Raw genomic sequence first — 15590 nt, forward strand, 5'->3', positions numbered from 1 at the left:
ATAATAAAATTACACGAGTAAGCTTTGTAGATAATAAAGAATAGAAAACGGTAGATGCTTTAAAAAAAAAATTATTCAGCTAAGCACTGGTAAAAATAGATAGGTATAAACAAAAATATTTGAAGATTAAAACTTTTCATGATTGAAATCTTTCAGCAGGTGATATTGTAGTCGATTGTGAAATTCTGACTCCATTGATACATACAGCAGTTGTTAGAGATAGTTTCGTTACTGGTTAAAAATAAAAGTACTTTAAAAGTTTATACTTAAGTTTGTATTACTTTTTTTTTTACAGCCTTTGATTTAAAATAAACTTGTTATCTTTGTTAGTTAAAAAAATTAAAGTAAACTACAAAATCTTAAAAAATTCAACGGTTTTTCTCAAATAAACAAAATAATGTTTTCCACAACTGTCGCCACAATTTCTTAAACACGACTAAAAATATGTTTTATATTAACAAAATAAAACAACTGTCTACGTTTTGCTTGTTAAAACTATTCAGAAAAACTAACTCTATTTCTGTAAAGGATGCTAAATGGAGATTCAGAAAATTTTTTCATTTAAGTTTTAGAAAAGTAGATATTTGCATATACTTCAGATATGTGTTTACGTTTATTAAAAAAAAACGTTGATGGCAATTAATTTTAAAATCTCAATTTTGATAAATTACTAAGTTAAAGTTTCAGCACTTGTATGACATAAAATACTTACTACCTTTCTTATTGTGTTGTTTAAAAACTAAAATTAGTGCTAAAAGGTTTTCCTTAAACTTGCAAATTTATGTCGATTATAAATGTGATGTACTAAACTAATCTGACCTGAAGAAAAATAAACTTGTTTAAAATATAAAAACAATTAACAAATAGATTATAGCATTCAAAAATACCTCAAAACAGTATTGAAGTAAGGGCTACAACACTCATACAAACGATCTTCGCTAAACTTCCAATGAGTAACATTTTCAACTTGGAATAAGTTTTTGCAGTTTATAGGTCTTGGAACATATAGAAATCCTATAATTAGAGACATCATTTAAAGCTCAGACTTATAACTATTTTACAAAAAAAACGGCTTTTTAAAGATTTTTAACAGTAAAACACCGTAGTTATTATACAAAATTTCTTTTTTACGACGTATTACAAGTAAACTAATTATGCTTTAGTGTAATCTAATAGAAAACTAAGATAAAAAATATATAACATATCAAACCGGCAATACAAGCATTTAAAATGCTTACAAATATTCCAGCTATGAAAGCTCGAAGAACATTTTTCGTAATAACTTCTTTACGTTTTGGAGCTAGAACACCTGTAAGATTATTTTAGTTTAAGATACATGATTATAATTTGATATTATCAAACTGATATTATTAAACAAATATCTTTTAGTTTGATTAATAAACACCTTTAAATTTTGATTAATCCGGCTTCAATAGATTTGCCGATTTTAAAATACAAAACTTAACTTCTAAAATAGTAAAGTCATACAAAGTATTAGTTAGAGATTTAAAATTTTATAGTTTAGAGGATAACTTCCAAAATAAAGCCTAACAGGGTCGCGTTATTTAGAAAAACTGTACTCAATTAAAAATGATATATAAACAATAAGTAAGTACTTCAAACTCAGTATTAATGAGTATTAAGAATCAATAAAAAGCACTTTAAACACATATATTTCAGAAAGTTTTAATTCAATTTGATTTAAATTTGATACTTTCGAGCTAAAAATAACTTCGCGATTCAGTTGTCAACTTCATCCCGCAGACCGTAAGTTGCGCACCGAAAGTGATCGAAAACTAACATTGACAACTAACTTAGTCCCGCAACCATGGTTCCAAGTGAACCGATGTTGGCAAAACCGCACAGAGCGTACGTCAGTATTGCTTCCGTTCTTTCGCCCACCCACAAAAGTTCCCCTGTCGTGCTGTTTACTTTAGGGAAAGTCCCTGAGTCGCGAGCTTTTGTCATGTCAGACAGCTCTTTGTAGGCGATGAACTCGTTGAGAAATATTTTTGTGCCGATCAACTCAGCTGCCTGTTGTAACATATACAAAGCATAACAATGAAAACCTAACACAAAACGAACTTTTTAATATTTATTTGTAGAGTAAATGAAAAAAGTGTATGTAAACTCTAAAATACATACATAACAGACTTTTTTTTATCTTGTTTAAAGTGTTTTGTAATATTCAATAATTTACTTAATGGAATTAGAATTGTTTAACTGAATGAATCTTCACTTAGCCCGCTTGTAAGGGCTTTTAAATACTTTATTCAAAATCGGAAAAAAAATGTTGTTTAATGCAGCTAATTGCCACTATCAACTACTATTTTAAATAGAAATAGACACTCAAATGTACACTACATGAGCAAAGAAGTAATTTACATAAAAAAAAACAAAAAATATTTAAAGTTAGTTTAACTTTGCTTAAGGCAAATTCGTGCAAAACTCTAACTTCGCTCGAAATTAACAATTAGTACAATGTTTCGCAATAGAAACTTAAAAAAAACGCTGTTCTAGTATTAGTTTGCTTGCAAAATACAAATGTAAGATGTATGTATATTCTATAATAATTTACTACAATATCTAAAATTAAAAAATCTCTAAAAGCTTTATTGTAGTTAACTCAATAAAATGTTGTTTTTGAAGACATCTTTTATAGAAATGAAGTTTAAGATAAAGTGACAAAACTTGACTTTTTTATACCTCAAGAAACTAAGTTTAAACTCAATCTTACATTTATAATTTTCTTTTTCAGTAGATGATTTGACTAATAACAAACCTTAAAACAATCAACAGAATCGATTCCCATAAGAAATGTAATTGGATAGAGCAAATAAGAAGATATCAGCTGAAAAACAAAAAATAAAAGGTTAAAAAGAAATACAAAGTTCTGCTTTAACTAAATTAAAGCAATAAAAGTGTAAATCCTTTTTTTAAAGCCTCTAACGCTTAACTTTTACTTAAAACAGGTATCTTTAGTTGGCACAGAGTTAATATTTTTAAATGAACTATATTTTTTTGTATAAAATTTTAGCAATCTAAAACAAAAAAAAACTAGTTTATGACTTGTTTTAATAGTAACCAAATATTTTTAAAGTTTTTTATTGTACTTGAGCTACTATTGTTTGAAAATAAGACAACTAAAAATATTAATTTTTTTAAATCAAATCTAGTTGCAACAATACTATAAATCAATGCTACTAACTTAAACCAATGTTGTAAAGGCTTATTATTTTATTTCATACCACATTACTTTTGTTCTGTTTTTTAAATATTTATTTTGAATGTAAATAATAAACTTGTCAGTTTTATACTATTATTTATAATTTTTCATGTTCCAATATAATTCACAGCTATTTAATTTATAAACTATTTACTTATATAGTGTTAATGTGGCTGAAAAAAATTTAACTACCATAATTTGAAGAAAAGAATAAAAATGTTAATTTACTTGAAAACTTAGCTGTGGAAAACCCAAAAGACCCCCAAACCAGCTGAGCATTGCGTTAATTGCAGCAACGATGCTAATAACTGCAATGATTGACGCTCCGATGCACAATACCAAAGGAATTGCAGTTTGTACGCCGCTCATAGCTGCTGATATCACATTGAATTCCTTACCACTGGTGTCAAAAAGTGATTATATTGTCAGCTAATTAAAATAATTTAAGAGTGTTTAATACAATAGTAGTTTATTCTACATCTGGAATAAGTAAAACTTTCAAGGGTTTCACCAATAATCTATTAACTCTTGTTTATCAGCTATGAAAAAATATTTTTTTTCTTAGTTTTTTTATATAAGTTTATACACTTTTTACTATAAAAAACTTTAGTTCAAACTAACACAAAAATTACTTTCAGTATTTAACATAACTCAATTTTTTTATACCATTTACCGAGTTTTAAATTAAAAAAATAATCTACTAGTTATTTTAAACTACTTCTGAAGTGTCTTAACTTTAAATTTTTATTTCAAAAAGCTGATAGCCTAAGTAAACATAAATTTTAGTTTACAAAAATTTTATTTTGTAGTTGAATATTAATTACATTAAACAAATAAAAATACTTTTATGAGAAACCATTGGTTTGTAAAGATAAAATCAAAAATTTGTCATAAATAATTTTTTGTAGTTAAAATAATAAACATTAAACTTTATCTTTTTGCTCTTTATGTCTTTCCAGTGAGCGTATTTTGACTTTTTAGTTTCTGGAAACTGAAGTTTTGATAGAAACAAGCCACAGGGTGCCGCCATAATACACGCTGTTATCAAGTAGGGGGCTTCTATCTGGAAAAAAAAAGTTTTACTGAAAATATATTGATTATGGCACAAGTTACAATTTGTTTACTAAACAAAAAAATTAGCTCAAAAAAATTGGGGAAAGACCTAGTGTACGAAAAAACTTATCGGTTATCAAGTCGTACACCACGGATACAGTTTAATGCCCTGTTCAAGACGAGTAGTATTTTAAATCAGATTAAAAAAGTATAATAAAACATTTAAATATTCTATTTATGTTTAGAATTTTAAAGGGTTCCTGGAGAAAATACGTAGTATTAAAAAACTTATATATAATATTTTTAATGAATAAAATAAGTAAGTACGACATGATTATATTGTATCTGAATTTTTAAAATATTGAAAGAATATTTTATTTTCTCGAAAAAGTTTTACTTTTGTTGACTTTTACTATATTATTGTTTAAAGCAGGGGTCGGTAGGCAGTTGGTGGTCGCGGGCCAAATTTCAAGTTTCCAAAGTCTTGGGGGCCGCAGTTTTAGTTTTAGTGACATTTGAACAATCTTTTGGTTTTAGTCACACTAGAGAAAAGTTTTACTTTTATTCACCTTATTATTTTAAATAACTTTTAGCTATACGTAGAATGCCTATTTAAATTAATATTTATTAGAATAGAATTTACATTGACTAATATACTAAAGTGTTAGTAAACTATGTACTTTCAAAAGCACTTAATAAGTTAAACTTAATACTTTTGTAATCTTACTTACAACCTAACTCTTTATAAAAACCAAACTTGAAAGACAATTTATGGGTTACTTTTTTACATTTGTAATATTATCAACCCTTTTTTCATATTTCTAAGAATATTTACTTCAAAATAAATTTTTGCGTGTTAAATAGTTTACATTCATTAAAAAATTTAGTAAATAGTTTACTTAATAAAATTAATACCTGTTTGTATTCCAGAAAGCTAGAAAAAGTTTTTTAACATAATTAGTTCCCGAATACTTTAATAAAATATCATATTAGTAATTAGTCTTTTACATGGTTGCAACATAAAAAGCAAACATTTCTGAGTTGTATCAAACCAGCCTAAGTTTAAAAAAAGTTGAAAAAGCTAATAAATAGTTGTTAATCAAGCTTAAATACCTAGTTAAAATATCATCATTACCAAAAAGTACAAAAAGTGTAAGAAAACATGAAAAAATTACAATTAGTAAACTACACTACAGTCATAAAAACTATTCTGAGAATTAAAACATTTCTTTAAAGTTTTTGAAACAAAAGTTTCGCACACACCTGAGTTTTCAAGATTTTAAAATCGCCTGTTTGTGTAGCAACCCAGTTAAAATAAAGTTCACAACATAAAGCAATAACGAAGGTTATTAACAGTAAATAAATTACATGCCAAAAAAATATATAAGTTAGCTGGAATGGACAATTAAGTTTCTTAAACAAACTTAACAAAAGTATAAAACTTTATTGAGTAATTAATTATTGCAATTCTTTATCTGCAATAAGAATATTCTATTTAAAAAAAGTAATTTTAAAATATAAGACGAGCTACAAAAATAAAAAAACGTTAGTTAGGAGTTATTGCGAGAAACGATAAAAAAACAAACCACTAAAGTCAGCTCCAACAAAGCACAATATTATCTTCAGTAACTACAGAATGATCAGAAAAAAATTGTTAAGGCAAGTTATAAAGTAGAAAAATTTATTACTTAAAATGAGATACCGTTATAGTTGAAAACTTTTTCAAAGAATTTATGTTGGCGGTAATGAAAAACTTTTGCTTATTTCTTCAATGACAACAATAAGTCGTGTTTAGAAAATGCGTTAAGGTTATAAAGTCGCATAAATCAAATTAGGACTTCAATCAATCTGTTAACATGAGAGCACTGATAGAAAAACTATTGCTAATCTGAGAATTTTTATTAGAGATGTTTTTACTAACTTTGACATTTTAGTAGAATTTCTTGGTTTAGTTCCAACGCGAAGCACAACAATAGGTGTAATTTTACAAGTAAAGGTGCAATGTACCAATACAACGTTTTTGGAAGTACAATTCCTTCTTTTATTTTTAAAATAAAGTTTTAGAAAATGTCTTAAAAAATATATCAATATTAAAAAATACTGTTAAGGTACTTTAATATATTTTTTAATTTGATAAAAAAATATTTATTTGCTAAATTTTTTTGCGTCAAATCGAAATTTTATTACTTTACATGTAAAATTTGTTTGAAATTCCAGGTTTTTTCAAAAGTTTTGAAATTCAAGTTTTTTTCCAGTATTTTTAAGCATAAATTTTAAAATTCAAAGCTTTTCCGGGATTCAAGTCTTTTGGCGACATTGATTGTTCACATTTAAATGTACACAATAATATAAATAATATTTTGAATTATATCAACTGCAAGACTTAAAATTTAACATATATTATAACTCAAACTAACACTGTGGATTGAGCAAAACATACATCATAAGTTTAATTTGCCACTCTTTCAAGCAAAAAAGCCAGCCTGAGTCAACAAAAACATTTCAGATATTTTTGTAGACAAAAAGCAATTCTAGCCAAAAACTTTTAAAAATGACTTAGTTGGCCTGAGATTTGAAGTCTTCAAATAGTTATAGTCTGAGTGTGTGGCAATGTTTAGTTGTTTATTTGCTTGAATTTGAACTATTTTGATTAACAATGTACACATTTAATAAATTTACCATCCCTAAATCTAGTTTATATCAAATAGGTAGCTCTAAAAACACAAAGGTACACAAAGCAATTGTGTGTATAGATATGCAAGGCATAAAAATTAACTTAGTTTGACAAAAACAATGTTTGAAAAATGAAAATGTATACCTAACAAAAACTATATTAATTTATGTTATATATATTGTTTTAAAATATGTCTGTACAAATTTAGATATTACATGTAGAAACATCAATGTTAGAAAATTATGCATAAACTAAACTTAATGTAACTAAAGTATTAAATAAAAAGTGATTTAAAATATAAGCATCTTTTTAAATTCGGGTGCATAAAAATTAATTTTAAGTGCAAAGAAAACTTCTAAAAAATTAAAATGTGTCAAAAAAAAAAATCAAATAAACCTTATATATTATTACTATGTTATTTTAAATGTTTTTACACTAAAATATAACGTTTACAAATTAAAAATCTATAAAAGAAACTTAGGTATAAAAAATATTGGAAAAAAAAATATCTTAACTATTAAGAAATGACACTTTAGTTAATTACTGTGCATTACTTTTGTACAAAATGGAAAACATTCGCATTTAGTTTATTTAATAAATAGGTTTTATATAACTAACTTATTAAATTCAAGCACTCTTTACACTATTTTTTAAGATAGTTACTTGCTGTTGTAAAAAAGAAGTTATTATGAAACTGAGAAAAATATCCTGTTAGAATGCTAATCTGTCTTTTTCCCACTTTTAAACTAAAGCTGTAATTTCTTCTAATTATTTTAAAATGTTATACACAGACTTAAAACCAAACTAATCAAATGAAATCGAATTAACGAAAAAAAAAAATAATTTGAAATATATTTTTGCTAGGCGGGCCACATTTACATGCTCGCGGGCCACAAAATTTTCTTTCGCGGGCCGCATTCTATTCAAAAAAATATCGTACTCGCGGGCCGCAGATTTACCCTTCGTGGGCCGCAATTGGCCCGCGGGCCGCAGTTTGCCGACCCCTGGTTTAAAGGTTATAAGTTAGACACTTTGACAAAGCTGTTTTTGTAATCATATTTTTACTTACTCCGAATCCGAGTAACGCTCCTAAGACAGTTCCTGCAATCGATCCAAACCCGCAAACCATCATGGAAAATATTTCAGAACTGGTCAATTCGTTTATGAAAGGAAGAACCAGCAATGGAGTTTCAGTCAATCCAATAAAAATGTTTCCTGTTGTTTTGTACATTATTACAACATTGATTTTATATTAATCTATTGTATTTTTTAATCAATAGCTATCGTTTGACGTTAATACAAGCTTAAACTTGATTCAAAATTTTACAAAAATCTAAATACGTGAAATAAGAAATAATTTGTTCAAGAAAAAGCCTGAAAATAAATTTTAAAACTATGACAAATTTTAAATGCCGCAATTAAATATTTCAAATCAAACCGGCTGCCACCATTGATTCTGTGGCAGATGTTTTCATAAGAACTTGCATGACCCTAGCCACGTGCATAATTATCCATTGCATCGCACCGTAATGATACAAAACCGAAATTACCGCGCTTAAGTATATCACTATTGGCAAGGCCTGTTGAAATTTAAATGTGTTTGTAAATTTCAGCTTTTTATAAATGTATTTCTTATAGTAAGGTTTTTAAAAGGAAAACTTTTTTATTATGTTCAATACTGCTAACAAAAGCATGTTACCTTTTGTACATGTTTATATACATTTTGGTAATAGGTTGCCAACAAACTCTTTTAGATAGTAATACTAAATAGTTTTTACGATAAATTAATAATATGTTTGTGATTTACTATGTTATTTTGTTTATCTTAATAACAAAAAGTTCAAATGTTTTGGCAAACATGTCTTTTAGAAGTATACTTATAAAGTGCATACTACGAAGTTAAGCATATTTTAAAATGTTTTACAAGCATACATCTACTAAATTAACATTTTGGTCAACTCTTTCAAACATTACTTTTAATTTGTAATATTAGTAAGTTGTTTAAACGCAGTAAAAGTTGAAATTTTCTTAACTTTGTTGTAATTCTTTTTTTACAATATATACTTTATATTCATACTTTTTCTATAAGTTTTAAAATTATGTATATCAAGCATTTTTTTGTTAACCTTTACTTGACTTTAAAGATGGTCCTATACTATAAATAAACAAAACTTATGCGACTTTAAAACTTAAGAACTTCAATATTACACTTAAGTTACAATTTGAATTCTAATAAAACTGCGTATTTTTTTTTACCTTGAAAGCAAAAAAGTGTTCTCTGAAACCGTCTCCGAACAAGAAAGCGGCTCCGTGATCAACAAAATTAATAAAACTTGTCACTAATTCACCAAGCCAGCTAAACGCTTGAAACCCGAAATCGGTTCGTAGTATCAACAAACCGAAACTTATTTGCAACAAGCTGCCAAACACAACTGTTCTCCAGTTTACCTACAAGTTTTTTTGCAATTTTGTTTCGAACCAAAACTCGAATATGTAATATTTTATTTAGTTTTTTAATATGTATAGAAAATGTTATTAAAAATATATTTACTACAAAAAGTTGTAAAATAAAGCTGTATGTATTCTTTAGTTTGAAATTATACCAGCAATAAACATTTTAACATGAAAAAAAAGTTCTAAAACTTTGTTGCATATATGATAAAAGAGACATTATCCCTAGAAGTCATAGTTTCTTAATTCGCAAAATAAAAACGTTTTTATATTGATAACTTTTATCTTACCTTTGTAGGATTTTTCGAAGTAATGAAGAAAATAAACAGTATGAAAAAGTATCCAATAAGTGAAATGATACTTTTAGGTCTACTAGATGTATCCTTAATGATCCAACAGACAAAAGCGAATAATATGATAAAAATCAAAACCAACAATACCCTGTTGTACAGTAAAAATTAATCTAGATTTTTACAAAATTCATGTTTAGTAAAGTTTTAACTTAAAGTTATAAAAATCTAAAGGGATAACTTTCAACTATTTGAAATTATACTATATTCTTAGATTTTAAACTTAGTACCACATATTGTGAATTTAGTTCTAAACTCACCGTTTTTGGTATTTTTTATAAACTTTTTTTAGCGTTTCAGAAACAGGCTTGAGCAAGGCACCACTTTTTTCCTCATAATATTTTCCAAAAATTTTATTAACAACTTTTCCTGACACTAAAGTCAAAATTACAAGCAGCGGAATCGCTTTAGAAAAGCTTGTAAGGGAAGCTAATGACCAATAAACCCAGGAACCTATAAAAAAAAGTATTTTAGACAAAATACTACTTATTAAAAAAACTGTTTTACTTACCTATAAACAAAAAAGCCTTCATTATCTTTTCCAATAGTTTTTTGTTTTTTGTTATTGCACTTTTTAGTACGTTTAAAGGATGTACAATTCGTCTGAATGAAAATTAAGTTTGATATTTTAAAAATATGAAAAAATTGCGTATTTTCATTCAGCCTTTTAACATATGTTGCCTGACATTTTTATTTATCTTTGCATTTACAGTATTAAATAACATTTTGTCATTGAGTTAAATAAAATTAAAAAAAAGTTTTTCTAAACAATAAAACCATACTTTATGCAATCTAATTCATCAATGTCTAGGTCTTGCAGTTCCGACTCATCAAACTGACTAAACTTGTCATCTATTTTATTCAAATCTTTTTTTGCTTTATCTTTGTTTTCTTTGTTTTGAAATTTTTCTTTAGGCTCTAAAATTTTGCTTAGTTTTTCAATTTCTTCCAACTCAACCGAGAGCACTTCATCTTTCTGTTTTTTATGAAATAAACTTTTTTTTTAAGTTTGAAAAAGTTTAGTATGGCAGTTTGAGCAAACACTATATTTTATTTAATTATTGAGATCTACAGTTTAAGTTGAAAAAAAAAACAGGAAACTGCTTATGCTATTGCTTTGTTTCTAGTAACTTAAAACTTTGATTACTAATTAATATCATTTGAATCAATATATAAGTTTTAAAAGTTTATTAATTACTGTTATGATACAAATATTTTATTGAAAAGTGTTTAAGAATGTTTTTTTTTGAATGTTTTCTAAAATTTAAACAAATTGTGATCACGGCTCTATAAATTATGGATCTAAAAACTATAAAGAAGATAATAAGATATAAATTGTTTACAGAGTTATTTCAACTTAATATTTACAAATATTATAAGTATTTTTAGTTATAGAATAATGTTTTAGTTGGAATTTACATTTTAAATTAAAAAAACTTTTTTAAAACTTATTCTTTTTTTAAGTTTAAAGTTTTGCAAAGGCTTAATAAAATTTATCCCGATTGTTTTATTTTTTATGACATAACTTTAGTAAAAAATTAAAATAAATATAAATAAAAGTGTAAAACTTACGGTAGTAGTAAGATATTTCAATCTAAATTAAAAATTGTGAACATTGATCGTTAAAAAGCTGAAAGAGACTACTTGTATATTTCAACGACGTTAAATGTAATTACAACTTAAAACTAGTTTTGAATTTTATTTTTTTTCAACTTGTTAAAACATTATTTTTCTCTAATGTATATAATTTTTCAGTACTTGGTTTCCCTACCTAACCTAAACAAAGCATTTTAAAGACATTTACATACACGTTATATATGTGTAAACCTTATAAAAGTCTTATTTTTATGTTCTCATAACTAATAAATTTTTGTAAAGGTTTGACATACTTCTACATAAAAACTTTTCCCATCTTGTAGTTTTCCAACTTTTCGAAATTTTTCAGTATCCATAACGTTAGATATTCTATACTTTTTCAACTTTCAAAGCTGTTTAATTAACTAAAATCGTTAAGAAATGGAATAGTTTTAGATCCATAGATAAAACAAAAAAAGTTGAAGAGTAAATTAATCTGACATGCTTAATATGGATTTATATTGTATTTCCATGGCAGTTTTCGAACTTTTCAAAATAGCTTTCATTTTAGTAAAGTTTCTTTTATCATACTTCTAAGTAGTTTTATTGAAAATTTTTAAATAAGCTTATTTTCTAAAGTATTATTTCTACACTAACTAAAACTGTTTTTAGCAAGAAAAAAAAAACTTTTAATACTTTTAGCAAATTATTATATCTTAAAGTAAACTTTCGAGTCTTGTAGCTTAAACTTTCTAAAGATTATCTTAGATTCTTTGTTATATATATATAATTTTTTGTGTTGCTTATTATTGTAAAAAATAGTAAGTTCAAGAAGGTTTTTAGTAATATAAAAACAGACAACAGTTTTGCATTGTATTAACACAATTTTGTTAATACAAACTACAAATAAAAGCATAAGTTTAGTTTCTTAATAACCATTGTTATGAATTGTTAGAACACTGAGTAATTTCAAAAGAGTAAAACAATATAAGAATATTTTTGTAATTCTTCAAAGTACTGTTGTTTAATTAGATCTTTTTGAGCTTAGTCGTACAAAGAAAGTAACAATGAACTGCAAAAATAATAAGTCAAGTTTTAAATAGTAAGTTTATTATATCTTTAGAAAAAGTCCAATATAATATAACACATAACCAATATGCCATTAAATTTTATAACTGCTTAGAGGCGTGTATAAGCTTTTTTCCGCTGGGTTGCACAATTTTTTTGTTTAACACTAGAATATATTTCTTTACGCTTTTAATAATGTTACACTTTATAAAATAACATAAATGTCTACTATATAACTGTCTAGTCTAAACTTTCTCAAATCCTCAAAAGTTTAAAGCTTAAAATAGTTTGAAAACGCCAGTTTGACAGAATGGAAATGCTAAATAAGTAATTCAATTCTTTAATTTCTAGTAAAATTTTAAATGTAAATCTAATTTCTGTTTTTGTTGACAATGTGAAAATTTTGCCTTATATTGTGAAGCTAAAATGTATAAGGAAATATTTTATACATAAAAAAATAAAAACGGAGTACTGATCAAAATTAGTAATTAACTTGTATTAAGGATGGAAAAATATATTTAATGATATGTTAATAAACCACTTAGTAAAACAGTTCCAGTTATAATAGATTATCAAAATATAAAACTAAAAAAAAAATATTTTTTAAATAAACTAGTAGAAGACGTAAACAGTTGTTTTAAAACTTGATGAAAAACCATAAATTGTAAAGCTACGGTTTTTCTAATGAGGTAAATATAAAACCAATATTCGATTTGGTCAAAAGTTTCAAAACTATAAAATGAAATTCTTCGAGGTCTAAAATACTTCAAAAAAATTTTTTTAACACTTTTGACTAGCTAATTTTAAATGAAAAGTTTCCTTTTACAAATGTGCTCCATCGTAGTTATGATTTTATTTTATGGTATATACCTTTTTTCCAAAAAAAAAAGCACTTATAAAACTACTTAAGTTTTCTCGTAGTTCTTAGAAAAATAAAAAATGAATATAACTTGGTATCGAAAAGTTAACAAATAGATATGAATTTTTAGCAAACTATTTTAAAAGAAAACCATATCCAATTGTTTTTTCATTACGTTTATTCAATTTTTTCAGGTGTCGAAGCATGCCTCTGTTGCTTGTTTACATTACATCTAATATAAACATTTTTAGATTGTTCATCGTTTCAACTTTCCGAACACATGCGTAATGTTATATTAAGTTTAGTTCAATAACATTAACTAAACTTAAAACTATGCATGATAATTAATAGAAGTATAGTAATTATATTTTACAACCTGGATATATATTTTTTTTGTTTATTTTAAACTTTAAAAAACGACCTTGGACAAAGCAATTCTGTCAAAAACTAAATTATCGCAATTAATACGCTGTTGAGTTGGTCTACACTAGCTACATAGACTAGCTTAAGCTTAGTGAGTATAAATATGCATATTCCAAACAGTTGTATTGGTTTTATCGAGTTAAGTCTTTAGCTTTACTGATGAGTATATGAGGTTATATACCTCACATATAAAATGGTCGTATAAACCTATAGTTTTTATATAATCAGAAAAAAAAAAGTATAAATATATAATTTATTGGAAAAGTACGACTTTAAAAAAACTGTTACATATGTTTCATAAAGCTCAACGCTTTAATCATCAGCCAGTTCAATTTAAAACAAAAAACACTTTACTAATCATAGATGCAAAAGTTATACAAAAATAAAACTATGATGTAATATTGTGCATTACAAATATTCAGTACAAAACTCGATATTCCATCTAACTAATCAAACAACTGTACATCTGTACATGATCTTATGCAGATCGATTTTTGTACTGAATTTTGTAATGCACAATATTACGTCATAATGTTTTTTGTTTTTTTGTGTAACTTTTGCATCTTTTTGATGAGTGAAAAATTTTGTCTAAGGGTTTAATGACCATACCCACAATTTACAAATTTTTGTGATTTTCAAAGCTTTATTTTGTTACGTGAAAAGTTTGAATAAACCTGTAACAATATGCTGTAATAAAAACTACATGTCGAAGTAACTAATGGCCTGATCGAAAAGCTTTTTTTTGCTTTGTTATGTTTAGTGTAGTAAAACGTTGTTTTACGTAAGAAAAAAAAAAGTAAGCTTACACAATGCTTATATTATTATAAAAACGCAATATTTAAATAAACAATGTAACATTTAAAAGAAGATTTTAAACCTTCTTATGTATTATAAATTAAGTTTATAAAAATGGAACTAAATATAAGATATTAAAAACCTTTCTAAGATAGTATAATTTTGTCTTTTAGAATCAATACTTTTAATGTGTGTATTTAGTGCCTTTTGAAATCGTTTTCTTTATAAATTTGATTATGATTTCTATTGACAATGAATAGTATGAATCTCGACAAAAAGTTTTAAAATAGTTATTTAAGTAATCTTTGTTTGAAAAAAATCGTTTCATTATGTATTTTTCTAAATTAAATAGCTGATTAGTTACAATATATACCTTAGTATGTATTAAAAAAAGCTATCTTAAGAGAAAAATTTATTTTTATTGTTATTGATTGACTTTTAGTTTAAAACTAATGTACAGTTTATTGTAGAAAAGTACTATTTTTGAAAAAAATGTTTAGAGTAGCGTTAATTAGTTGTTTTATACATGTTAGGTATGAAAAGTAGTTTAAACTTTTGTTGTATGTTTGTGATCGAATAAACTTTTTAATATATTGTTATATTATATAATAAACGCTCAAAGGTATTTACTAGTTATACCATTATTAGACACTTTGTTAAGACTAAACGAAAAAAGTTTGATAACAGTCTTATTTAAGTACTAAAAATTTTTTTTTTACAAAAACATAAAAATAGTAAAAAAAATATATTCTAAATAGTTTTTATACTAACAGTTACTAAATTTAGATAAATATGTATTTATATGCCTAAAAAATTTCGTTAAAATGTTTGTTGATTTAACGTAGTAGAAATTTTTAAACACTTAAAAGTCTAAAGAAGTGTTAGGTATAAATAAAATATCACTCTCTAACTTTTGTAACACTTGAGTATATTTCCTTACTTCTCGACAGAAACATACAGTGGAAGCTAAACAAAATATAAATATTTTCACTAAGAACAACAAAACTTGAAAATAATTAAGTGATCAATAAAAGTAATAGATAACCAATGTAAAGCAATTATTAAAAAAAAAACTAAAATTCAATTAAAAGAAAAAAAAAAGTTATTTTGATTAAA

General features: G+C 25.3%; 1 protein-coding gene across 1 annotated transcript; it reads right to left on the reverse strand.

The window, feature by feature from the left end:
- Positions 1-877: 877 nt before the first annotated feature.
- LOC145841560 (solute carrier family 28 member 3-like) lies at positions 878-11706 on the reverse strand. Its single transcript, XM_082948917.1, has 11 exons — positions 11644-11706; positions 9695-9787; positions 9210-9401; positions 8392-8533; positions 8023-8168; positions 4156-4289; positions 3455-3626; positions 2779-2851; positions 1815-2030; positions 1211-1309; positions 878-1014 (listed from the first exon to the last, which is right to left on the reverse strand). The coding sequence occupies exons 1-11, from the start codon at positions 11704-11706 to the stop codon at positions 878-880; spliced, it is 1467 nt and encodes a 488-aa protein (XP_082805043.1).
- Between the last annotated feature and the right edge of the window lie 3884 nt (positions 11707-15590).

This window comes from Thalia democratica, chromosome 7 (genome assembly GCF_965202585.1).
Source record: "Thalia democratica chromosome 7, ktThaDemo2.hap1.1, whole genome shotgun sequence".
In the NCBI taxonomy this organism is placed as follows: domain Eukaryota; kingdom Metazoa; phylum Chordata; class Thaliacea; order Salpida; family Salpidae; genus Thalia; species Thalia democratica.

Excerpts from the sequence above, each read along its gene's own strand:
- LOC145841560 (XM_082948917.1), bottom strand. The coding sequence starts at position 11,706 with ATGGATACTGAAAAATTTCGAAAAGTTGGAAAACTACAAGATGGGAAA. Across the intron at positions 9,402-9,694 it reads CTTCGAAAAATCCTACAAAG|GTAAACTGGAGAACAGTTGT; the intron begins GTAAGATAAAAG and ends AAAAACTTGTAG. Across the intron at positions 1,015-1,210 it reads TTTAAATGCTTGTATTGCCG|GATTTCTATATGTTCCAAGA; the intron begins GTTTGATATGTT and ends CTCTAATTATAG.